Here is a 27,402-nt window from a genome sequence, read left to right on the forward strand (position 1 = left end):
TCTAGGGACCCATTTTGCCTCTTGGGAGAGGAATTCAGGGTTGTCTCTGGCTTGAACAGGCTGCAGTGGCAGAAAGAAGGAAGGATTAACTCTCCAGCATTCCCTACAGCATTTATGCACATTCCCAAGACATAGGGTATTTATTTTACCCTGCCTCCTGTTGGAACTGGTACAAACAGCTAAGATAGAAGATGACAGCTCTTACGGACCCCAGCTCCCCAGACCTCTTCCCTCCTGTCTTCTCTCTTGGGAAAAATGTCTGCTCCATTGCTTCCTTCCTGATTCCCTCTCCCAGGGGACAGCGTTGTGCACCAACATTCCCAGCCCCCAAGTACGTATGCAAGACCACCAGACCAAGATCCTCTCACCTACACCAAGCCCAAGCCAATTCCGTCCTTCCCTCACTATACACATCTGATCCTGCCCCAAACCTGCTGCTCTACCAGTCCTGCAACCAGGCTTCCCTCTCCTGGACCATTTCAACTGCTTCCTAGTCAGCAATGAAATCTTCCCAGAACACAAATAGAAGCACACCACTCCCCTGCTTTAAACCCTTCAATGGCTTAGTCCCTATATCAGGAATGACATATAGTCTAACTTATAGGACACCTCCACATAAGCATGCTATTGAAAAGAATTTGGAGGCCAAGTCCAGACTCAAGAGGAAGAGATTACTGCTGAATTACTGCAGTCTGAGGTGGCCGTCAGAGGGAAGTGGTGGCGCTTCTCAGCCCAATAATGACTCCAACGGACTCCCTCATTGCACTTCTGGCTCCATTGCTCCAACCATACTGAACACCCGGGGTTCCTGTACGGCAATGCACTCTTTTTACTAACTACACCCTCCTCTCTGCATTCAGTTAGGCCAATGCCTACTCCAAAACAGAGGTCACCGCTGTTGCCTGTGAACGATTGTCTCCTAAGTTCCCACAGCATTGTGTCTGCTTCATTCATAGCATTTACCTCACCCGATTGTGGTTATCTATTTACTAGTCTGTTCCACGAGATAGGAGCCCCTGGGGGCAGGGACCTCCTTTCTCTCCCTGCCCTCATCTGTGCTTCCGTATCACCTTGTGTATCGCTCTGTAATGGGACTTGCCGATATCTGCCTCATTACAGATTCTCTCTCTTCACCGTGTTAGATCCTAGAAGAGCAGAGATCATGAATTGTTCATCTTTCTATTACACCTACTGCTTTAAGCACTAAAATTGCTTTTAAAAATGCTTATTAAACAGAGCACAGTCTATTCAATTGTTCCTTAAACCGTGAATCCCCATCCTTGGCTTCCACAGAGCTTTACCAGATGGATTCAGTGCTATCTGCTGTATTCCTTCAATCCCATCATGTGTGACCACGGGACTCCTAACAACTTTCCTGACTACATTCCAAACAAGCTTGAGCTATGAGAAAATACCTTCCTGTCCATTCCTGCCTCGACCTGAAGCTTTCCCACCACCACGCTCCTTGTTGTGCATCTCAAATGCACCTGAGTTGGTCTCTGTGAGTTCTACTCCTAATTTTGTTTTGGTTGTGTTTAGCCAGCATATTTTCTGGACTGTAAACATCAGAATAGACACTGGTCTGGGGGGACAGAAATTTACCAAGAGCCACACCATTCAAATGAATTCAGGTCTTCTGTGCCACAGTATCAACAAGGGTGAAATACTGTCAGTTGCCTTCCAGGGCACATGAAGAGGAACCAGCAGGGCTGCCATTCTGATTTTCAAACTGGTAAAGTGGAAACCTGCAATCTGTAGCCTAGAGAATTGTAGGACCATGCCTGGCCAAATGACTGACTCTTCAGAGGACAGTTTGCGAACTCTTAATTATAAGGGCCCTTCATTTGAACTTGGCTGGAATTCACTACAAATCACACCTTTCCTTCCAATGGATCAAAGTATGCAGCAGCCATAATATCTTGCTACTTCAGCAAGGTACTTGGGCTTCTGCTACCACATCTGCAGACAGAAGAACAAGGGTTATTGAGATGCAAACTCCCACAGGTAAGTTACTTGCTGCAGAGGAGTCAAGTGCTTGAATGGTAAACTAGTTGACTTTTAGGGTCCTGTCTAAACTTGAGATTCTGTGATTCTAGGACTTGCTATTTCAGGTTCCTTCAGTCTAGAGATAGAAGACATTCACACCCACCCACACAATGAAACATACAAGTACCCAATGAAGACTCCCCTCTCAAAGTCACCTGAGCATCCCCAAATTCACATGTATACGCCAATTGAGAAGAAAAGTAAAAACTGAAGAGAGGTTTTAGGCTGCCTTCCAGACTAATTGGTATGTTGACTAATAAGGATCAAGACCCTTTTATATAGAGAAAAATACTAAAAGACACATGCAAAGTCCAAGAAAAGGGTGTTTGGTTTCTGTCTTCTGCCCCGTCTTACATGCCAGGTCCTCCCTCTATAAAACACAAAGGAACAGTTTCAGGAAGACCCAAAAAAGATGTTCCGACCAGCGCCTCTTCTGACGGTGACCCACTGCAATTGGTGTAAACGTCACCCCCTGGGCAAGGTGGAGGGTAGAAATACCTCTGAGACCCATCTGCCCACTGCCAACTCCCCTGACAAGAGCTGGGCGGTCATTCCTCATACGTAAGACAGATGGCACCAGAATAGCTCTGTGAATAAAACTTTTAATAATGTACAGCAGAAATTGGACAGGCTCATTCTTATATTAAAACAAAAGATTTCCTATATTACAATTTATTTACATTTGCATACTGAAGAGGTAAAGTGTCTAAGTGGCTATTTTACAGTCCTTTCTAATAAAATGTACAAAAACAAACAGAAGTACCGAGGATGCCGTTCGGGGGCCTAGATGGCGACATCAGAACGGGCTTGGACTTGGTCTGTGAATCCAGAGGTGCAGGTAGACCCATGGGTCATGGTTAGCCTCAGAGAGCCAGCACACACAGTTTTAGTTTCTCCCCAATTCTTGCTTGGTGTTGAGGGAGATGGGGGGGTGGATTTCCCAAAAACCTGCTCAGTCTTCCCCGAGGTGGAGGAGCTGGAACACGTGTTTGGTGAGCACCAGCCCTGGGAAGCAGGCTAGTGGCTTGGGAGTCGCTGGGTTGGCATGTGCTGGCAAATCCCAGAGGCTAGTTGTGATTGGGACTGAGTCTAAATTCCGTCATCACCTGTAACCTGCCAAGGCTCTGCTGCAGGGCAGACAGGTGGCAGGCCAGCAGGGGTGGGGAAAGGTCCCCCTAGTGACACAGTATTCAAGGAAAATTAGTCAGTGGCCAGTAAACTGGCCTAAAGGATCAGGGGAAGATCTCCTTTAATGCAACGAAAGAAGCAATACATCAGGAAAATAAATAGAAATGCCAGGAGCATCGGGGAGACCGAGGTCAGCAGGGAGAGGGCTCTTCCCTCCTCCACAGGCTTTGGCAGAGAATCGCTGGGCTGAAGAGGCAGGGACGCTTTCTGATTGCAGACACAATGGGCCTCCCTTCGGGGCAGGAAGGGGGCTCCGAATGAATGCAGTGATTTGGGGTTTCACCTGGGGCTCTGAACTTCAGTCCCCATTGCCCACCACCAGTCTTTTGTGGGGGGCATCCTCTCTCCGCGGTGGTCTCCCAGAAGAGCTATAATTCCTAGTTCAAAAGGCTCTCAGAACCAACTGTGAGCTCTTCTGGTCTCAAAGCAGGCGCCCACTTTCTTGAATCGGCACCTTCTTCAGGGCTCCAAGAGGAGGATGCAAGCCTGTCTCGCTCACAGATGTATTCCCAGCGCTTAGCACAGTGCCTGGCACCCACCAAGCACTCCGTAAACATTTGCTGAATAAATGCCTGGAGGGGAAGGCATAACCAGCCGGACAATGCACGAAAGGCTTAGGGCCCTGGACCAAAAACCACTTGGGATTTGGGGAAGGGGTGTGGGGGGTGGGGGAACAGAATGCAAGAGAGACTAACCCCCAGGGCAAAGAGGAAATCTCCAGGCTGTGTGGGAACAGGCTCAGGTACAAGGAGGAACATTTCCAGTGTGATTGAGCTGTGTGCGTTTGATTGGAGAAATTTTTTTGTGGTTATTTTATAGGGATTTCTTTAAAAACAAATAGAGTGAGAGGTAATCATTACATAGAGATGGTTTTCCTTTTACAAAAACTTAATATTAAAAAAAGTTAAAATCCAGACCCTCCCAATAAAATTAAAAAAAAAATAATAATAATAATCAAACCACTCCAGTTAAAAGTTATGGCTTCGAAGTTATTCTACGTAAGCTATGCTGACCAAATCACCACCCACAGCCGTGTTCCTAGACTTCATTAAATACTATATTCAGATTAAATAACATGTTCAGCTCAGGCTGTTCCCTAGTAGGGCCCCTGAAGTGAATGCAAATCTCCCATCTTCCCTCCACCTTGATCAGACAATCCAGTAAAATGAGACCCATGCAGATGCCTCCCTCCCACCCCAGGCTCCCTCCCCACTCCTCGCGCTCCCCCATTTCCCCTCCCCACCCAAACCCACCACCACCCAGAATGTACACTGCTGTTTCCAGAATCTGGGATCTGAAAGACCGGTGGGATATTCCAATCTGAGTCCCAAGATCTGGACTTCAAATTCCTCGGCCCTTCCTTTTTGCTATTGAGGATGATGCCCTTGGGCTGGCTCATTTCCCACGGCTGCCACTGACCACAGCACCCAAGACTTCCAGCAAGATTCTTTCCTTGCCCATCCCACCCGGTTCCCTAACATTTTGACCGCAAAGTCTCTCCTGCCTTGGATAACTGGGCCAGCTTTAGTTCCTCAGTCTGAAATGGAGGAGAGCTGTGTTGACACACGGGTGGGCAGGGCAGCCTTCTAGGAAGGATGCACCACTAGGGCATGGGGGCCTTTGGGGAAAGGGGGCGGGGAGGGGGAGACCTCCAGGAAAGGGCACCAGGGAAACTAGATACTGTTCACCACTGAACACAGAGGCACCAGCACGCAGAGACGGCATGACGACCACACCCCGACCTGCACATGCACAGAAAGCTCAAGTAGGTAAGTGCACACCGACAGACACACATGTACACACACACACGGGGAAGGGTGTGGCATGGACCAGGCACAACAGGGAACGCACCTCGGCACATGCACGGACAGCTGGACAAACAGGCAGCAGATTCCGTCTCCACTGGCAATCCCTGCAGGTGGCCGTGCGAGGGAGTCGAGGGGAGCCCTGGAGTCAGAGCTGCCTGTGAGAGGGGCTGTACTTCTGGCTCCTCTGGGCCACCTCAGTGTGCTGTAGGTTGGTCCCTGAAGGAAAACCCGTAGTGCTGCTCAGCACTGGCAGCAACTCAGCTCCTTCTGGCCCCTCCTAGGCCGCCCCTTTCACCATTCCTGGGTTTTGCAGGACTTCCCATTACAACCAGTTCAAGTTTTGGCATTGAGTTCTCCACACAATTCGCTCTCAGAGTCTCCATGCCATTAGGAGGTAAACAGAAAAGTTGTCTGTGTCTCAAACCCAACACGGGAGTGAGCGAGTCTCCTGGGCTCTGTCCCTCTTGCAGGCCAGGGGTCCTGGCCACAGAGGGCTGGGCAGAAACAAGAGGTAGGCCTCCGTCTGATGCTCAGCATGGCAGCTCCGTGTGTGGTTCTCGCTGCCCAGGGTTACGTGTAGGGGGAGGGCGCAGGTTAGATCTTCACATCTTCCTGCACGCTGAGCTGTGAGAGGGTCTTCTTAATGCGCAGGGCGGTCAGGCGGGCTGCGCCATTGGCATACCAGCACTCCCGCATCATCTTCCCCATCACCCGTAAGGCCTGCATGGAGAGACCCAGGGGGCGTCAGTCTAATCAGGCCTGGTGAAGGACTTCTCATCTCTAGTCCCTTGCTCACTTCCCGGCTGCCTCCTCCATAGACCAGAGCCTGTCAGAATCTCCCCTCCCTCCGTGACTTCAGGGAAACATATTGTAAGCTTTCCTCTCCTCTTGGCCCTTCCTGCTGTAAGGGACAAGTTGTATAAGCAAGAGGGAAAAGCTGTAGCCAGAGAGTGGAGACCCTTCTCGAACCAAGTACAGCCAGCCATTTCCAGGAAAGAAATGCTCCTAAACAGCAGGAGATCTCATCTCAAAATCACTTCTTTCAGGTTACAGACTACACTGGTAAAAATGATTGCTTACTAATTATGTTTAAAAAAAACACAACAAAAAACAGAGTCTGTAATGCAGTTCATATGCAGAGCCAGGGGGTGGTGAAAGAAGAGGAGAAAGCAGCCCCTTAAAAGCTACACTGCCATTCCTCACAGGAGACCACGACAGTCAGGTCAAGAGGGGGACAAGGAAGGACACTGCTACTGGTTACTGAGGGCTACAAACCTGACCAAACCTACTGTCCCAGGCCAGTGCTTTTCAAAATTATTTTTAGCACAGCACAATAGTGGAACCCATTTTCCTATGCGGAACCCCAACATATAAAACTAGAATAGCACTGACTTGGGGGCAGCAGGGCTAAAGACCAGCTCTCTCAGCCTCATCCTCAGGCCCTGAGAACTAAGAGTTCCAAGGAACATTCTGAAAAATGCTGCTCTATTATGCAACGGGAAGGAATCAACTAAAACATGAACTGAGTAATTTTATTCTCAAATGCAGACATGCCCTCTAGTGGCTATGCTCTTTTAAAACAGTCACGGAGTGAAAAGGCCTCTGTGCAAACCCATCTTTCCTCCGAAGACTCTGAAGACCCCAGAATTCCATGTTTATTAGGTGTCTGGCATTAATTTACCCTCATTTCAATTCTTTCCATCAAATGCACCCCCCCACTTCATCTGCCATCTCTCCCCAATTCAAAATCCCCATCCTAACCCCATTCACACGTCACCCTCCTTCCTTCTTCTGAGGTTTTAGAAAGGCCCCTCACCTCAGACACATCCTCTTCCTTCATTTTTCTAAACCCCGTGTATGAGCTTCTTTGTGTGGATGTCTCTTTTCAACTCTTCCACAGAACTCAGCATACCACTGAGGCATGAGAGCTATTCTTGTAGTTAGACAGATCTAATAGTTCCTGGGTCTCTTGTTGACAACTTCCTCATCTGTGTCCTCAGGATGAAGCCTTTTTCTTTTACCAGGCTGTCAACTCAAAGGGCACCCTACAGTGCCCAGGATAAGGGCTGTGGCCCCAAAGGTCTCAATACATAATTGCACAGGCTTACTGATGCACGCACTCAGAGGGCACCCGTGGGGCTTGGCCCCATTGTTGGGAAACCCTTTTCTAAGGCAGAGAAATCAGGCAGACGGAAAAGCCAGAGGAGGCAAGGAAGTTTCCTACCTCATAACTCTGCCACCAGTTGGGGATGTTGGGCCGTAGCTTCTGGTCACATACGACCTTTCGCATTTCCTCAATGGAAGGGTCAGAGGGCACCAGGTCATAATACGGCAGCTGATATTCTTCATGGACTCCTAGGAGAAAAGAAAATCTCTACCTGAGTTATCAACACAAGGAAGAGATTACTCAAAAGCCAATGACAACAACCACATTGTGGTCTATAAATACCATTTCCCACTAAAGCAAAACAGGGCTCCTTGGAGAAGTTGGCTAATTCTAAGAATGCAACAAGAAATACACAAGATTACCCAGGAACAAAGTTTTCATACCAAAAAGCAAGCAAACAGACTACTGGGGTGATCAAAAGGACACAGGTATCAACTTGAAAAGCTCCAACAGGCCAAAGATAGGACATTTAAGCAACAATAAGACTAATAACTTTAATGGAAACAAATATTTTTTAAAACATCAGTTCATAATGATACTTAAACAAACCTCAATCATCTTTGTAGGATGCTAAGGAACAAACTCATTATTTTGAAAAATGGTAAACAGGTAAATAAATGGAAAGAATAAAGTATTTTTTCTGTCTTTCCTCTTCAAATTATATATCTTGGTACCCAAATAGATTAATTAGATGAAGATTTATAAAATCAGAATATAGACATTTTCAACCTCTAATAAATTTAGATTTGACAATGATTGTTGATGACTGTTAAGATCACCAAAAGAGAAATAACCAGACATTATGTGACTTGTGATGGAAATACAAGAATAACACCTATGAAGGACTTGTGCAACAAAAAATCATACTGATACCAGGAACAGGAGAACATGTTAACTCAATAGGGAAGCAATCAGCAAAATTCAGTCTAGGAAACTTTAGAAGACAAATGACCTGGATTCTCCAATAAACAAACCGCAGAAGGAAAAAAAATGGAGAGGAAACCTTTAGATTATAAGAGACTCAAGAGATGTATGAATCAAAGGCAATGGTTGGACCCTGATTTGAATAAACTTTTAAAAAAATTTGGAGCCATCTGGGGAAACATCAATTTATTTACACGATAAATAAATGTTCATTTTAAAAATGAAAATGTTCAAAAAATTGATCATGGTGATGAATGCACAACTATGCGATGATATTGTGAACAACTGATTGTACACTTTGGATAATTGTATAATATGTGAATATATCTCAATAAAATTGCATTAAAAAACAAACAAAAAAAATGAAATTATTGCCTTTTTAAGTCCTTATCTTTTAGTAACAAGTTGAAATATTTTCTGTCATGAAAAATTAAACCACAGATAAGTTCCAGAAAAATCCTGCTGTCCTGAGCTAATGGTACAGAATTTTAAGCAGAGAGTTTGACTTGTTAAATATCTAAAGGGTAGTTTAGAACTTGAGATCTGCATCACACTGCTGGGGCTTGAATCCTTACTAGCTGTGTGACCCTGGACAAATTACCTAACCTCTCTGTGCCTCCTTTTTCTTCAACTGCCAAATGCTGACAATGGTATATGTTTCACAGGTTTATAGTAAAGATTAAGAGAGTTTATATACAGCAAGTGCTGAATAACTATTATCTATTATTAATATATACTTAATTCCATTTTCCAGATGGCAAAAGCAGAAAAAATTAACTTATTCAAAGTTTAAGACGTGTGTGACCAGATTTTAATTAATCCTGTTTTATCTGTTTATATTGATCAGAAATTAAGATGCATAATTCCATGAATAATACCTGTGGACACCTCCGTAATTTGGATTTTACCAAACATATCATGGATGAAAAAAGAACAGTAACGCATAAAAGCATTCTGCTGGAAGACTAGCCAGTTCTTTTTTTTAACACATTCTTTTTAATTCAACCATTTCCACTGGCCTGGAATCTCTCACATCAGAGATAAGTGGCTGAGGGCAGGGTTTTGCTAGGAAAGTGGTTCCTGAACTTAACCACATGGGAGAACACTTGGAGTCAAGGTGCTCTTTGTGGAGTACATCAAAAAAGACTGATATACTAAGCTGATGAAAAAAAATGTTTTCTGCTAAATCAAATACCACCTTTTACTGACTCTGACATGGATAAGCAGTTGCAAGTACCAAAGAACTAAGAAAGAATTATGGGAGGAAGAAAACTCATTTTTAGAAAATTCTATGCATTAGTAAGCTTTCTCTTGCAAACTGAGAAATTACCACCATTACTGTAGCAGTGAAACACCAGGGTTTCCCAGGAACGTGGCCTAGGAACCAGAGTGTTAGAACATACTTCCTCCAAAGTAAGGGAGAGTTCTGTGCTTATCTTGTGCTACATGCACCCAGACACTCCCCACCAAATACTACTCTATGGTAACCACTCAACAAGTTGATCCAAAGAATAAACACACTCTTAACTCAGCTGCCTCCAAGGTTCCACATCTTTGATGAGAACTGTGTGATTTGGGCTCCAGTATAAGGCATCATGACAGGTTGTTCAAAAGAAATGAGGCAGTAAACCGCCAGCACCCTCAGGTGAGCCTGCATTTTGGAACTGGGAGATAAAGGCAAGAGAAGGCAAAAAGGAAAGGTACCTCCAGAATTGCATCTTCGAGCAATCTCCCAATATACAAGCCCGAGGGCGTAGATATCAGCACATTTAAAGGAGTCAAAGTGTTTCATGTTAATGGTTTCATCAAGTACCTCAGGGGCCATGTATCTGCAACAGCAAAGGAAACAGATCATGCATAAATACATTTATGCGTTGATGATTTCCCTCTTTAAATGGAAGTTTTGATTCAGGGGCCCTCTCAAGGTGGGACTAGACATCCCTAAGCTCAGTGGCAGAGCAGTGCCTTAAGAAAGTCCCTTGGGAAGAGGCAGTGATCAGTTCTCTTCACTGAAAATGCCCGTATACTTTGGATTCAAATCTGAATACTTCAGCAGATTTGGCGATACTAGGCTATTCTTATATGTATCTCTATTTTTTTACCTATCAAGATTTGTTTATTTTAAACAAGTTTTGATTTCTTGGCAGAGGTACGTGTACCGTGGGCCATGTGGCAGCAACAGCAAATGACCTGGTTGCTACGGGGGTCTTTCACTTTGCTGAACGCAGCCACAGTGATGGTTTGAGCTTAATCCCATCCTGAATTTCCTCTGTTATCTTATCCAATTGCAGACATGAAAATTAATTCTAGATAGTTGTCAGAGTCACCCTTAGTTAATTATCACTACTAGAGTCACCCCAGCCCCCAAAGTAAGGCATATCAGGGGATCAGCTGTGGCCCCTTTGGGGACTGGGTAGCTATGATTCTGATAAAAAGGAAGGAAAAAAGCAGCAGCACAATATAGTGAAATTCACTTAGGTTCAGCAGGTAAACAAACCCCCTTGCCCACCCTATTAAAAGGCAGTCCAATTTCTAACTCATGAAATTAATCTCTCAATCACAGTTCCTCACTTCTTACTTCACTTCTGTATGAGGCGGGAAAGAGGCCCATGAACTTTAAGGATGCCCCCAATCTCCGCCCCAGATTAACCTGCTCCAGCCTGGCAGACCCGCTCTCCAAATCCCATACAGGACATGCTCTCTGTCTCCTCAGGGAGGGGGGTCTCTGTACAAGCTGCCCCTCGGGACTGCAATATTTTCCCTCTTCCGCCAGGTAAGCCTGGTGCCTACCTCCCTTCCAAATCCTTTTCAAATTCTGTTTCTCCATTAAGTACTTTTTTTTAATGCAATTTTATTGTGATATATTCACATAATGTATAATCCCTCCATTAAGTATTAACAGCTCACATCTTGCTCTGGCTCCTCCATTTTTACCCTACCTTCCTCTCGCGCCCCCCCCCCCCCCAATCATGTGTACAGTTCTGTGGAGCTGCGTTCTTGGTACTCATGTCTGTTAGATGCATCCTGCATAGCTTTCTGGCATGGGTGGTAGGTGTTTAACTTGACTTTAAGCTGTCTAAGAGCAAGGACCACACCTCCTTTTTCTGTCCCCCCTCCTGTGTATATGGGAATGGACACACATGGGTTACTCAGTACAGCTGCTGAGCTAGGGCAGAGGTCCAGGGTCTTCCTACCGTTTGGTTCCCACCCTCTGATTTGGGGCAATGTCAATGGTGTCGGTGACTGCATCATGACGGACAGCCAGGCCAAGGTCTGCGATGGCACACATGCCGTTTTTCTTCACCAGGATATTCTTTGACTTCAAGTCTCGATGAGCAATTCCAGGTTTCCCTGGCAGAAAAACAAACAAAACAACAACAAAACCCATGGATCTTTAAAGAAAGTCAAGATAAAGGGTAAAAGTACAGACTCTGCAGCCAGACTGTGTGGGTTCAAGTTCTGGCTTTTGCTTCCCACTAGCCCAGGGACCCTGGAAAAGAGAATTAACCCATCTGCACTCTGGTCTTTTCATCCATACAATGAGAATACCAACAGTACATATTTCATAGGCATGTTGTGAAGATTAAATGCATTAATGTAGGTAAGGAAAGAAATTAGAAGGGCATGCATATTAGCTAATGTTATCACTACTACTTGCCTGCCCTGAACTAATATGCCCAGGTATAGAACTGCTGAGTAATTCAAAGAAAAGTTGCTATGTAAGGCTCTTCCCTGGTTAACCAGGCATTGGGGAGCATACCTGCCACTGGGAAAAGATCAAAGATCTCCCAAACAGTTGACATCACAGTCAACAAACAGGAAAGCTCAAGGATTTTTTCTGCCAGGAAAGTCTTCCTAGATTAGAAAAGCCCGGTATCTAATCCACCAAGCGGTCTTTAACCCAGCTGTCCCTATCAATGAATGTGTGAAATTACCAAACTGATGCTCCCATCAAATTAGTTTGTTTTATTTTCTTAGTTGCATTCTTCCACATGCGAACTGTAGCTTCTGATAATTCCTCAATAAACAATAGCTCACCCATAAACAACTCTGTCAGACCATCGCATGGCAAATAACTGAACATTTACATTACAGAGTCCCTTGGGGGAGTTCTAAAGACAAGAGGTAAAGAGAAACCCTTTTGGATAGCTCCTGTTCTCATTCAAGCAAAGCTCAAACCTTTCTCTCCTTCAGTGTAGACTGTAGTTCCTGAGGTCCAGCCCCGGCTTTCTGAGTAAAAAGAATTCTGGGAGCCAAATCAGGGATGATATCCAGCTTCACTTGCTGCTCCTTGGCTGGGTCCACTCACCTTGTGTCCCCACGATCTCCATGTGCAGGTGTGCCAGCCCACTGGCAGCAGACAGAGCCAGCTTAATCATCCCCTCGATGGTCACTGTGTACCGGTTAAGGTAATCAAACAGGGAGCCATGCTCATGATAATCAGAAACAAGCCACAGCTGTGTCCAGGTGCCATTATCTGCAGAGAACCACAGACGAGTTCCAGAAAAGGCACAACTGTCAGCAAAAAGATCAAGGTAGAAAGGGAGGAATATGTGCACACCACAAAATCCAGATAGACTCTTGAATTTACATTTCTTACCTCTACATCTCCTGCTGCCACCCTCTATGCCTATTTCATCTAGAGTAATCTATTGGTTTTAGGCTCCAGGAAGGACAGAGGAGTATTTCTTTCTTGGGTCTGCCTCTTATAGGTAGGCTGCAGGATTCTGGATGGTGCTACTTTTTAAACCAAATTTGAAATTGTGGGGTATCTTGCAGAATAGGAAGCATTTAGGGAAAGTAACAGGTGGCATCTGTTTAGTTTGCTTGCTGCTTTTGATCCTGACAAGACACACTCACCAACCTGCTAGTAACCACAAGTGGCGGTATCCACTTCTGTCACCCAGGAAGGCTTCTCAGTTCCTCCCCTGTGCTCCAGTGACATTCTGAACACAGCCTAACCACAGCACCTGTCTCATCTGTAATGTTTCTTTTTAGGTCTGTTGCTCTTACTAGGTTATGGTAATATTGGTTATTATTATTACCAAATAATACTGGTTATTATCCCCAGCCAACAAACAAAAAAGAAAAGAAAAAAAATGCTTTGTCAATTCATGAACAGCGTTCCCCTAATATTCCAGAGAGGCCATCTTATCCTCAGAAGAACAATGACAGCCAGAGAAAACACATTTTATCTTCTCTCTGTTATATATGGGAGGAGGGGCGAAATGGTGGGGCAGAGGGAAGAAGGAAGGCAGAGGGAGGGAGGGGAATAAAGAAAAACCAAAGGCGGGTAACCTAATTAGGCTGTGCTGCTGTCAATAGGAAGACTAGAAATTAAATGGAGACCTCCCAGATTCCAGGCTGGTGCTATTTCTAGGACACCAAACCATGTATCATGTTGAAAAGGCAAGAAAGAAGGAGTGAGATTTTTCTCCTTCCTTCCTTGGCCCTGGTGTGGATTTCAACAGCCAGATCGCTCCTCACACAAGCTGCCAGAATCAATAAAGGGAGTGGCTCCCGGAAAAGCACTTGGCTTCACTTTTTACAAGCTAGGGGCCCACCCAACACACCCCTCCTCACCCCTGAACCAGCCCAACTTGAGGACTCTGCAAATGAGTTAAAAGGGAAAACATCTTTTGATCCTTTAAAAAATATAATTAAGATTTAAATTTTATCAAAAGGTGATGCTGCTTTAAAAAGGAACAGCTTACTCAGAGGCAGTAAAAATCCTCCCTTCCCCCTTCCTCTTGAGTGTGAGTCCAAGACTCTTCAGCCTGGGGGCAGCCGAGGTCGTCACAGACCCCACAGCAATGGAGGAAACGAGCAGTCTGCTGCTGTTTTAGGAAAGAACAATAGATACTGAGCATCTTCCCAAGGCTTTATAGACACAGTCTTCTAAAATCTCTGTGCCATGGGAGCAAACCGTGTCCAAACTGCCAGAGACCCTTGTAGAATGTAGCGCAACCACCCTGAGGTCCTTTCTGCACTTTAGGTGCACTCCTGCCCAGGTGTCTTCCCCTCTTACTGGGAGTCTGGGAGGGCAGGGACTGTGTTTTGTTCTTGTGTGTGCGATCCAAGAAGCCAGCCCACAGTAGTCAATAAATGTTGCTGAATTAATGAATGAAATTTAAATTACTCCCATTATCATCACAATCAAATACAAACTTCTCAAAAGGGCCTGTTGTAACCTGGCTCTGCCTGCCTCTCCACCCACATCTTTTGCCATAGCAGCCATTTCTGGTTACTTCTGGGCTTCCACATGCCTCTCCTTTGCACATGTGTCTGGACTGCCTTTCCCAACTGGGCTTTTTTTCCCCTGGCCGAGTACTGCCACCTTTGCTTCAATCAAGCTGGGGTGTGACCTCCCTGGGAAAGCCTTCCCTGGCTCCCACCCCAGCCCAGTTCGTGCTCACTGGAACAACTTGTGCTTACCTCCTATATCAATTGTTAGTTTACTTGTCTCTTTGCTAGGTAGTGAGGTCCTCAAAAACAGGGATGTGCTTGAGCACACAAGAGAGACCCAAAAACTAAAGCAAAAAAAGAAGGGAAAGGAAGGAGAAAATAAGGGACCTTAGGTTCAGGCCAGGCCAAAAGCTGAGCTTACAGGCCACTGGGGAGCACTTCTGAAGAAAGCAGGCCATCCCTCCTCTGCACCTGCCCCACTAGAAACACGTGCATGAGGCTGGTCATGCTACAGAACACGGGCTACATGCTTTTCTGCCCTCCGGAACTGTGCTTTCCCGGCAGGAGTTGAGGCCACAATTCCTCATTCCAGTGGTTTCAAAATGACTGTACTGGAACTTCTGCAGGGACGACACAGGGGGGTGTGGGCAAGCATCAAAGAAGGAAAATTGAACAGGTAGGATGAGGGGGCTCATCTTGTTTATCTGCTTGATAAACTTGGCTTCTGTATAAGCTTTTCCTGAATGAAGGGCTCTACATCTTCAGAAAGTTTGAAAACCATTATCTTATTCAGATTCTCTTTCTATGAGTAAAAACTATGAAGGCAAACAGACTTGTGCTTCCACACACCCTATTCAATTTCCTCAGTAACCCCTGCATCTAGGAATGCTGTTGGCAATGGGACACCCTGTATCCAAACCCAGCCCCTTACCTTTATTGTCAGCGGCAATAAATCCAAGGATGTTTTCATGGCGCAGCATGACTGTCTGATAAATCTCTGCTTCCCGGAACCAAGAACGTTCTTCACGAGAAGAGAAAATTTTCACAGCCACATCACCACCCCTCCAGCGGCCGCGCCATACTTCCCCAAACCGGCCCTTGCCAATAATCTCCTGTAAAACGATGGTTCGGGCCACCGTGCGCTGGACGAAAAGGGGTAGCCCTGTGGGCAAAAGAATGGAAAGAAACCTGCCATTGCAAATTTGAAAAACTTTGCAATACCCACCGCTCATTGCTATGCCGGAAAAGGCCCTTAACATGGTGTCTCCATTCTACACTGGTTCATTAACCATGGAGAGTTGCAGTCGCCCCTGCACCTTGTCTAGGTAACCTACCTAGGCTGAGCCAGGTGGCCATCAGAAGCGAACACAGAAAGAGAAATGCGTGATCACTTGCTCCTTATCTAAGCATTTCTCTTCTCAGTTAGTATGGATGACAGATTTGAATGTAAATGTTTGGCCCGATTTACCAGTTCTGCAGCCAGCCACTTGTGGGCCAATCCACCCACATCTGCTTTATTCTGATGGAAGAAGAAAGAGCACAGAAGGTGCAAGCGGGGCCTGTGGGCTGGGAGCCACCTTCTGACCGCCCTGCTCATTACCCACTAGAGGGCAGTGCGGTATGGCCCAAGAAAGCGGAGTCAGGGTTGTCTCTTTACCCTGTAAGAAATCCCACCTCTCCCCAAAGAGATCAAAGTTCTGCTCATGGGTGATTCTGAGTTCCAGAATGGGGATATCCATGCTTATTCTATGATTAATTTTACTGTCTTTATAGGCCTCATTTATTGCTTTATTTGACTCAGACAATGTCTCCCTATCTATCCAATCACCCTTATATTATGACTGTCTTTCATTCCCTTTCCCTGGCCAAATAACCAGATAGATAAACAAATATCTGTTATTGTCCCTAAGACTTGCGGATGTGAACTACCATTCACTGTATGCTTACCACTAGACACCATGCCAGGGGCCTTACATAAAGTATCTCATTTCCTCACAATCACCTATAGATGGGTACATTGCTATTTAACCCCTTTTACAGATGCAAAAACTAAGGCTCAAAGAGGAAGGTTAAGTGACCCTCTCAAATTCATACAAGAGGTAAGTAGCCAAGTCTATGCTTTTAACTAGCCAGTACAGAACCACCAAAATGTTTCTCAAATTAGAGCCCTCCTCTCCATCCCCTCTGAGCCTATCCTAGTTCAGGCCTTTCTTTCAAAAGGCTTCCAACTGGTTTTTCTGCCTCCTGGCTTGCCCGGCTCCTGCCCTGCACACCCACACACAGCCCTCCACACCCCACCCTCCCTGACAGGAGGTTGAGAAATGAATGAATCCATCCTCCACACCCCTGCCAGAACTCCTCCCAAAGGAAATACGCATATTCATTTTCTCACATAAAAACTGCCAGTAGCTCCCTCTTACCTATAAGAGAAAGTACAGCATTCAAGGCCCTTCACACCTGGGCCGGCCTGCCTTTCCCCACTCCCCATCGTGAGCACACCATACTGGCCTCCTTATCGTTCCCTAAACGTTATCATGAACTTCATGCCTTCTTTCCTTTTACTCAAGGTGTTTTTCTTGGCCTAAAATGTTCCCTGCCCCCTCATCTCTCTCAAAAATTCCACCTCATTCTGTACGACTCATTTAAATGAGTTCTCTTCCGTGAGACCCTTCCCAACACCCGCCCATCTCATCTCTCCAATCCTGGGCCAGCCCCTTTTTAATCTGTTTGCCCTGTTATCACCTGGAAGGTATGCAACAGATATTTGATAAAATGAATTGAAAGTCACACAGGCAGCATGGACTTATTACTTTAAAAATCACATTATTAAAAATCCAATACCTGGAAGCTCTGCATATCCTGCACCAAGGATGGAAACAGTTATAGCCATTTTACTCTAGATGACTACTTAACCACCAAGGTCTTTCTCTAGCATCAGCCGGTCATTATCTTAAAAAGATTCTCAAAACCAGAGCTGCTCTCCACTCGCAGCAAATCAAGTCACAGCATCAGCCAGGCGGTCCTAACTACTAGCCTACCTCTTTCAGCAAAGAACAAGCCATACATTTTCTCTTTCTAAAAATAGGCAGCTTTTAAATATATCCATCATTTTGGCTCTCTGCTGCAGAGCTTAATAAAGGCAAAACCACTGAAACTCAGGAGATGTCACAGCTCAAAGTATTGCTTGTGTGCGGGGAGGAATGCCTGGTCATGACTGATGGCATAATTTCCCTACAGAACAACAGTCTTGTCACATGGCATGGAGATATTATACATAAAAACACAAAATCCTCACAAGATCCTGTATGTTTTAGCTAGAATGGCAAAAGCTGTCTCTGTGGATGATTTCTTTCTCTTTTTTTAACAGAAAGGAATAACACAGTCACCAAAATAATTGTTTATCTTCATAAAAATACTCCGTCTTTTGCAATCAATCATGTTCACATCCAATAACTAGCTGATCTATACCCTAACCTGAACAACCTCAATTCCCTTTACCCTAAAATCTGGTCTCATGTCAAGATCAAGCGTTTGATTTGATTCCCTCATCTAAGCAAAACTTGGTTAACAACAGGCGGTCCAGGAAATGGTGCTGATGCTACACAGGAGCCCAAGCTGCCTTTATTTTAATCTCCACCAAAACACCCTTGGGCAACTGGTATGAGTCAATGATTTACCAAATCCCAACTCTAAGCTTCACTCAGTGTCCTTAAACTCCCCTTGCGGTTGCCCAGAGATCAATGATTAGCTGTCACCACCTCACAGGAATCCGGCACACTCCTGTTTCTCCAAAGGGGCCCTGAAATTGAGCACTCCACTGCTCAGGTAGAACCAGCTGGATTCTAACATATCTACAGGTATGAGGCTCCGAGAGAGGCGGATTTCTGGAATACAGAGCTTTGCACTTGACCTTTGAAATCTCAGGGAAGGAAAGATTTCCTGTGAAGCCAGTATCTTATCTTTCTACACGTCAGACTCCCAAAGAAGGGGAATTGTGAAACCCAGTGACTCAACACTGGTAGAAACAAATGCAGGGCCCCAGACTGCCCTGCAGGGAAACAGCGAGGAGGGCCCCCAGCAGAGAGGGTGCCCTGAGGAACTCAGTACCTGAGCCGGACCCTGACGTGGAGAGATCATAGACGAGATCCTGGAGCGTCTTGTCTTTGGAGAGACACATTTCGCACGAGGGGTCTTCCATGTCCAGCCTCTGGCGGTTGTGGTAGACGCGCTGGTGGTAGTTAATGACAAGGAAGACGATGATGATGATAAGGAACAGGAGGAACACCGGGCCGGCGATGATGCCTACCAGCTCCACGGGGCCCCACATGGAAGGGTGCTCAGGTTCCTTGAGGTGACCTGCAGTAAGCAAGAGCAGAGAGTAAACCGAGGGAAAGCCGTGGCTTGATTCATCCCCAGCGCCTCCCCCTGAAAGTGAGAAAGACCCTTTCCACCAGTGCACTAGGGTTCCCTTGATCTCCTGGTCTTCCTGTGTAGCCTGTCTGCCTACTTTGGGCCAGGTGTCCCTCAACCCGCTTCGTAATGTCACAGCATTTCACGGTACTACTCCCATCTCAAACCCCCTCAACTTGAAGTTTCTACTATGCAAGTAATAACAGCCTCTTCTAATCTCTCTCCCTCTCCAATGATCTCCCCAGTAACACCTTCTGAGACCCCTTTGATGGCAGATTTGCACAGGGGTAGTATTTACTATTTCTGAGCCTTGACCACTGCCTTTCTCTTCCAATTCTAGCCCCTCACCATGTTATGTCATTCTCACCACAGCACCCCTCTTCACACAGCTCAGGGGTCAGCCCCACACCCTCCTAAAATGATCCCCTGCCTGGCTCTTCCATTATTGACCAGCTGCCTAAGGATGTTCACCCACTACCCAAAACCCAGTTTTTACCCCTGAGATGAACTTAAAACATCCGTGTGTCCCCCCTCCCCCTCAATCTGCAAACCTGACTTGGGAGGAATCCCCTCCCTTGGTACTTTGGGGAACATCAGAAAGACGCCTTGACCTATCGTCAAACACAAGGACTGGGGAAGAGTAGAGAAGTATGAAATGACAGGGGTGCCCGAACTCCAAGATGAGCCAATAGTCCAACAAGGGTGTCCACTCACCACTGGGCACCCTGAGGTCGATCTTGTTGCAGAAGTCAGTGTAACAGCAGTGGGTGTTACGCAGGTCCTCGGAGCTCAGGCAGTAGAAGGGCTTCCCAGCGGGAACCAGCTCTGCTTTGGGGATGCAGGTGCGCACATGGTGCTCCATCCCGTCCAAGTTGAAAATGGAAACCATGCAGGCCCCATCTGTTTCACAGGTGTAGTTGGCCTGTAGGCAGCTGGTGCAAGCACACAGCAGAGCTGCAGGAAATGTGAGAGCAGACATTAGTGGTGGGATCTAATCAGAGGCCCCCTGCCAGACTTTGAATATTATCTCTTAGCGTACTTGATATTCCAAAATGAGGCACTGTCTTTATAGAGGTAGGGCCAGAAAGGGGATATCTTCAAATGGGGCACAACCTTTTCGCCTGTGTTTACTTAACTCAGCTCACAAACAAGGCTTTTTAAGCCCCACTGTTTTCCTGTAAGTGCTTTATATTTTATGCCTATGGGAGACAGAGAAACTACCTTTTGTACTTTGCCTTAGATGTATTACAAACCATATGTGTCTGAGAAAGAGGTTTTCCTTCAAATTTGGATAACTGGTACATGAGAGGAAGTCATCTTCCCTTTGGAAGATATAGGATTCCAACCCCCACCTCACCCCCCAAAAATCTCCTAGGGTTCCTTGGAGACATCATCTCCCCAATCTCCTTTTTTTGGGTCCCCAATCTCCTTTTTTGGGTCCCACGCATGTGCACAGTGTCCTAAATGTAAAACGCATGCTCTCACACATTTACTCCTTTGCACAGGTCATTCATCTCTTGCAGTACTTTTTTTCCTCACTAATTGCTACAAATAATTACTTCAAAATTCAGCTCATAGTAATTTGGGCAGATAATAAAAAATATATTTACAGCCTCCCCCTCCCCAGCCCCGAGGATCTGGGGGAAGGTGCGGATGTGTTGGACATCCTCACCTGGACTGGTGTTGATGTTGTCACAAACATTGGGATGGGTGGTTTGATGTGCTGAGCCCTCGAGCATGGGACTTGCCCTTATGAAGCTCATTACCACAAAGGAGAGTCTAAAGTTGTATGTAATGGTGCCTAAGAGTCTCCCCGAGTACCTCTTTGTTGCTCAGATGTGGCCCTCTCTCTCTCTAACTGAGCCATCTCGACAGGTGAACTCACTGACCTCCCCCCTACGTGGGACCCGACTCCCAGGGTTGTAAATCTCCCTTGCAACGCAGAGTATGACTCCCGGGGATGAATGTGGACCCGGCATCGTGGGACTGAGAGTATCTTCTTGACCAAAAGGGGGATGCAAAATGAGACGAAATAGTTTCAGTGGCTGAGAGATTCCAAATGGAGTCGAGAGGTCACTCTGGTGGACATTCTTACGCACTATATAGATAACACCTCTTAGGCTTTAATGTATTGGAATAGCTAGAAGTAAATACCTGAAACTACCAAACTCCAACCCAGCAGTCTGGACTCCTGAAGACAATTATATAATAATGTAGATTACAAGGGGTGACAGTGTGATTGTGAAGACCTTGTGGATCACACCCCCTTTATCTAGTGTATGGATGAGTGGAGGAATGGGGATAAAAACTAAAGGACAAATGGGGTGGGATGGGGGGATGATTTGGGTGTTCTTTTTTCACTTTTATTTTTTATTCTTGTTCTGGTTCTTTCTGATGTAAGGAAAATGTTCAGAGATAGATTGTGGTGATGAACGCGTAACTATGTTATCATACTGTGGACAGTGGATTGTATATCATGGATGATTGTATGGTGTGTGAATGTATTTCAATAAAACTGAATTTAATAAAAAAAAAAAAAATTCAGCTCATACATCACCTCCCTTAGAAAGCTTCTCCTGACCACTCCATCGTCCCCCACCCTGTAGGCAGTGTTAGGTGCCCCTCTCGAGAGACTCGGGTATCGGCTTGATCTCCAGACTCAGACCCAGCCCAGCACCCAGCACAGCGAAAGCACAGTTCTTTGCAAGTCTCCATTCTGGTAGCCTGCTTAGGGAGCATTTATTACCAAGCGCCCTGCCTATAAAATGTCCTTAAGCACAGCGCCACCCCCCAGTGACTTCACTAGAAGGATCACAGAGCAAAATCCAAACACAGACTGGTTTCAAATACTCTCCATAGGAAAGGAACGGGAAGTTCACATTCACTGAACTACTAAATGCCAGAAGCTTCATATATACATTCTCAATTCAGGAGGAAAAAACAGTGACAACTTGAACACATTATTTCTGACTGTACTGTTTGGGGGAAAAAGAAAAGAGAGGAGGAAATGAATATAACTAAAGCAGAACTGAATGACTTTTTCTTCTCATTCCTTCACCAGATTCACTCATTTTTTTATTCCTTTTTTCTATCCCTTGGTACCATCTAATTCCAAAGGAGATAATATTAGTGGCTACCTCATAAAGCTGTTGTGAGGATAAAATGAGATAATGCATAAAAAGCATTCAATAAATTTAAGCCATCCTGAAAGACCCCTGGGTATCATTTTAAAAATAAAATTAAAAACATATATATATATGTACACACACACACACATATTTAAAATAAACAGTGTATGCAATGATCTCTGGGACTAATGGTTTTGCTGGGTGTGTATTATACCTAAGTGTGCATTGTTGACAGGAAATTATCGTAAATGAATTTGGCTCCTCTGAAAGTCAGTTCAGCAGTCCTGGCATCTGAAATCCTTTATTTATCCATCTAACAAGAATAGCACAGACAGCAGCAGTTGGTTCTCCCTAACACTGTCTCCCATGAGCCTAACCTAGGCCTGACCTCTCGGGACAGGCAGGAGAGTGGCTTTGGCCACTAGAATGCTCTGGTTGAGACCCACAGGGACAAATGCAGTCATCCCTCAGGGGATGGAGGGGGCAGGGCCTGCCCAAGTCCCAGGTTGGACGCTGAGTGAAAACTATCTGGATACCAAGCATGAATACCTTCATTAAGTCCCCTACAGAAAAGACATTTATGACCTGTCTCTTGAAAAACTACCCTGTCGTAATTCACCCCTTTAGGCTATAAATAGGCTGTCTTCGTCTCTTCCTCCAACACACTGGAAGGCATCTTTCGGCTTTTTGAGTCCCAACCCAGATTTTAAATATCTCAGTGCCCAAGCCTGCCCTCCTCAGGCTTTCTATAAATGAGAAAATCCCTTGCTATTTCCACCCAAGGAAACAAAGGAGACACTGCACTGACAGGTCAACAGCCAGTGTAACCCCTCACTGTATGGCTTGACAGGTTTTTTCTCATAGGTTTGATCAGATTCCTTTCTTCAGGGAGATATTCCAAAACATGCAGCTACCTGCTGAAGGATTTGGGCAGTGTTATTATTTAAAGGCAGAAAGTTTAAAGTATGTTTCCTTTAGATCACGATCCAAATCATACTTTCCTTCTAAACACATGAAAGATTAAGGCATCGCCTCCTTTTTCCTCTTGAATACTTTCGTTTGCACCTTCTTTTATTTTTCTTGTTAACTTCAATTTACTTCTGCAACTCTCAGAACACTCAATCCAAACATCTTTTACTCACTCTGGAATCCTGACTGCCTCCTTTCCCCTGGAATCTGAGAAAGCTAATTCTGACTCCCCTTTGTGTGGTGGGGACATCCAGGCACAAAGGGGGCTCCCTGTGGACAGCACACCTCTCAGGGTATGTGTTGTCACGTCCGGCTGAGAGAACAGCATCTGCTCTATTTTGGGAAGGAAGAAAGGGAAAACTAACAACTTCAAGAGAGGACTATTCTGAGCACAGTGAGACACACAAGGCCAAACACACAGTCGCCTTTTTAAGAAGAGAATCCATCCATTAGTGGGGCAGGATAGTCAGGAGACTCTCTGAGTCCAGATATTTTTGCTCCTCTGCTTGGTTCACAGCCTTTTTCACAGTGATTCATTCTGGAGAATGAACACACTCACACGTGGCTCATTATTTTTGGGAAGTACTTAAACAATCTTGGTGTAAGACAGGAAAGAACAAAAGTGGTGAAATCTATGCTAGACGGGACGAAGAACGGAACTGGGAGTTGGGCTGTGTGGCTTTGTGATAAGGAAATGGGCAAGTCCCTGGGCCTCGACTGTCCAACCAGAAAATACCATTCGTCTCACAGAGATGGTGTGGAGATCAGCCAAACATCTGATGAGTGCTGTGGGTGTTCTGAAAACGGCTTGCTACACATATCTGGGTATGTCTCTGTATTTTAGTGAGAAGTATGAAAAAAGTATCTTTCAAAGATAACCATCACTATCGTTCCACCCCCTTGAAAAAGTTTCTTTGAGTTACTGTACCCATGAATCACAGTGGAGCTTTGTGGCAGGACCGAAAGGCCTAAAATCCAATCACCAGCTCTAATATTAACCACATGCCTCTTCCTATACCCCAGTTTCCTAATCTGTAAAATGGGACCATTACTATTACTTCACAGAAATGATGCAAGACTTTAATGAAATAATATATTAAAAAGCATATAGCAAATAGTAGTTGCCCAACAAATATTAAAATCTAAAGTTAAAAAAATGTCTCTTTAAACATTAATTAGAATAGGAAGTGACAATTACAGCAACAAGAAATCACTATTCAAGACTCAGCTCTGCCAGTAACTAGCCGCGTGGCTTTGGGCAAGTCATTTAACCTCTTTGAACCTCATTTTCCTCATGATTAAACAAAAAGAAAGGACTGAAGATAACCTCTAAAATCCTTTCCAGCTCTAAATTTGAATCTAGTTTGTAAACTTGATAACTGACCTCACACTGGGAAATTCTCTTTGAGTTATATACAGACCTTTTCCTGGACTTTAAAGCCAAGACATTTTGTCTGGTCTTCTGTTAATATTCATTTTTCATTTGAAACAAAATAAGTGATAATAAAATTATAAAAACATTTGAATTTACTATAAATTTAGTACACTAAATCACAAATCTAAATTCAATTTTCTTTGGAAAGCTAAATCTGGACAAATATACAGCCCTTTATAATCTGTCTCATAGTGATGCATCACTTTAAATCTGCCTACAGATGTGTATATAAACAACATATAGCTAAAACTCTCCTTAGTCCATGACCAAAGGGTTATGTAGGAGAAATAACACAACTTAGAAAACCAAATCACAGAGCAGTTAATGAAATCACTCTAGGTAGAAGCAAGCTACAAACTGGTCAGAATGAAAGCCCCACTAGCATAGACCTTTTTTTTAAATTTCAATTTCTAAAATTTACAAACCCTCTGTACCCACCAAGCAACAGCCCCCCCCTTCCCCCTCCTCTCATTCCCTGGTAAGCTCTAATCTACTTTCTGTCTCTGTGAATTTGCTTATTATAGAATTTTTGTATAAGTGGAATCATATAGTATTTATCCTTATGTGCTTTGCTTTTTTTACTCAGCATAAAGTTCTCCAGAACAAAAAAGAACATCATTTCTTTTTAGGGCTGAATAATATTCTCTTGTGTGCATGTATCACAATTTGTTTATCCATTCACCTATTGATGGATAGTTGGGTTGTTTTCACCTTTTGGCTACTGTGAAAAATGCTGCTGTGAACACTGGTGTACAAATATCTGAGTCCCTGTTTTCAATTTTTTTGGGTTTAAACCTACGTGTGGAATTGCCAGGTCATATGGTAATTCTATACGTAACTTAAAAAAAATTATAGCCCTTCCAGTGGGTATGAACTGGTACCACATTATGGCTTTGATTTGCATTTCCCTAATGACTAATGACATTCAGCATCTTTTCATGTGCCTGTTGGCCATTTGTATACCTTCTTTGGAAAAATATCTGTTCAAGCCCTTTGACCATTCTTTAATTGGGTGGTTTGTCTTTTTGTTGTTGAGTTGTAGGAGTCCTTTATATATTCTTGTTAGATATATAATTTGCAACTATTTTTTCCCATTCTGTACATTTTCTATTTTCTTAATAATGTCCTTTGCACAAAAGTGTTTAATTTTAATGAAGCCCAATTTATCTATTTTTCTCTTGTAGCTTATGTTTTTGATGTCACATCTAGGAAACCATCGCCAAATCCATGGTCATAAAGAGTCACCTCTTTTTCTTCTAAGAGTTTTAGAAGTTTTAGAATGTGTCTAAACACTTATTATTATGTTTTACATTATGTCTTTGATAAAATTGATTTTGAGTTAATTTTTTTCTTTTGCAAGTGGCTATCCAGTTGTCCTAGCACCATTAATTGGAGAGACTATTCTCACTGCATTTACTTGGCACTCTTGTTGAAAATAAACTGGTCAGAGATTGAGTGGGTCTGTTTCAGGATTCTGAATTCTATTCCATTTGTCTATGTTTATCCTTATGAGACCATGCTGTTTTGATTACTGTAGCTTTGTAGTAAGTTTCAAAATTGGGATGTGTGAGTACTTCAACTTTGTACTCCCTTCACAAAATTATTTTTGGCTATTTGGGACCCCTTGCAATTCCATATAAATCTGAGAATTACTTTTTCATTTCTGCAAAAAAAAGAAAAAGGGGGGGCTGCTAGAATTCTGATACGGATTGCACTGAAGCCATAGATCATTTTTGGGGGGGTTTGTTAGTCAAATCCGAGCTAAAGACAAAATCGCCTTGGCAGGATTTGAACATGGTTCCAATGTACGATTAGAAAGCTGCAGAAGATGTTAAGTGCAAATGTGATTCACTAGATAAGCTGTGTTTTGAAAAAGGCTTACAAGTCCCAAGTTGGGCAGAATTCGGTCTTACTGTATATTACAAAGCCACCTAACACAGCTGGGTCTCAAGAAGCATAATTTAGCCGCAGACAAGGCTACTTGGGTTAGTACCTCTCTCTCTTACCCACCATGAGAGAATGAGAGGAAACTTAGTGATGCCATAGCTCACCTAAACCGCCACACTGGGTTAGACTCTCAGCCACTTGGCCACAAATGCCAGGGGACAGACTGTGGGAGAGCATTCAAAAGGTAAGAGATACACCTCAAAACACCCAACTTTGTCCTAATCAATAAAGGTCCATGAATGTAGCTGAAACTTTTTTGAAGCTCTAGTATTTATGATTTTTAACTTCTATTAATTACTCCTTGGGGACAAGAGCTTTCATAAATTCAGTACTAGCTGTGAAGCATTATACTGCTTTAGTTATAAGAATCTTGTCTCCTTCAAATTTCACAGCAACTTTCTAGTTCTATACTATTACAAGACTGGTGACTAAATCAGCTTGTGCTGCCTTTACTCTTCAAGATTTTATAGCCTGACCATAAACTGCCTTTCAGCCTTCATCCTTCCAGATAAGAGCATCTGTCAGGACAAACTGATAAGAATAGCCTACTGCAGCTCATGATTATTTTAATTATCCTTTAATTATCCTTTCCAAGCCTTCCCAGCTTCCTTAGGATAGAACAGAGACCGCAATTCTGCACAACTCTGATTTCAGATCAGAGACGTCAGTTTTATACCAGGGCATGATGTTTTCAGTCTTGTTTCCATTGAAAAAACACTGTGAGTAGTTATGTTGTGTTATTGTAGCAAGAGTTTTCACATTCATTTTCTCGAGTGATCTCCACAGGAACTCAGAAGGAAGAGGCAGATGGGACAGGTATAGCTGCCCTACTTTATGGACAGTAAAAGTCCCAGAACACCTTAAGGGCTTGCAGATGGTAAGCTAGTAAAGGACGGAGCCACACCTCCAACTCAGGTCTCTGGACCCCAAGCCCAGTACTTTTTCCACATCATCACTTTGCTTTCCCAATGTTCTTTCTGACAATGCCCAGCACTCCTAGACTTCATGGCTTCAGCTGCACTAACAACATCTTCAGGGACTAGATCCACCACCCTGAAACATTTACGTTACCCTGAATGCATTCTTACCCTCACATCAAATTCACTACATTGGTTTTCTGCCAACTCAAAGAGCCTCACCAAATCTTCTGCAGTTACTCTCCAGGGATTTCGTGCGTCACAGCCTAAGAGAACA

General features: G+C 44.3%; 1 protein-coding gene across 2 annotated transcripts in view; it reads right to left on the reverse strand.

Moving 5' to 3' along the window:
* Positions 1-4,488: 4,488 nt before the first annotated feature.
* Positions 4,489-27,402, reverse strand: part of ACVR1B (activin A receptor type 1B) — a 39,744-nt gene continuing 16,830 nt past the window's right edge. Inside the window, exons 2-9 of one of the 2 annotated variants that reach the window (XM_037847284.1) lie at positions 19,444-19,683; positions 18,427-18,675; positions 15,251-15,481; positions 12,443-12,610; positions 11,328-11,484; positions 9,838-9,962; positions 7,267-7,397; positions 4,489-5,762 (exon numbers count right to left, since the gene is read on the reverse strand). In XM_037847284.1, the coding sequence (XP_037703212.1) occupies positions 5,637-5,762; positions 7,267-7,397; positions 9,838-9,962; positions 11,328-11,484; positions 12,443-12,610; positions 15,251-15,481; positions 18,427-18,675; positions 19,444-19,683 (1,427 nt within the window). In that variant the 3' untranslated portion in view covers positions 4,489-5,636. The remainder of the gene's footprint in view (positions 5,763-7,266; positions 7,398-9,837; positions 9,963-11,327; positions 11,485-12,442; positions 12,611-15,250; positions 15,482-18,426; positions 18,676-19,443; positions 19,684-27,402) is intronic. The other variant, XM_037847285.1, reaches the window with a different exon arrangement.

Source organism: Choloepus didactylus, chromosome 8 (genome assembly GCF_015220235.1).
Source record: "Choloepus didactylus isolate mChoDid1 chromosome 8, mChoDid1.pri, whole genome shotgun sequence".
NCBI lineage: Eukaryota > Metazoa > Chordata > Mammalia > Pilosa > Megalonychidae > Choloepus > Choloepus didactylus.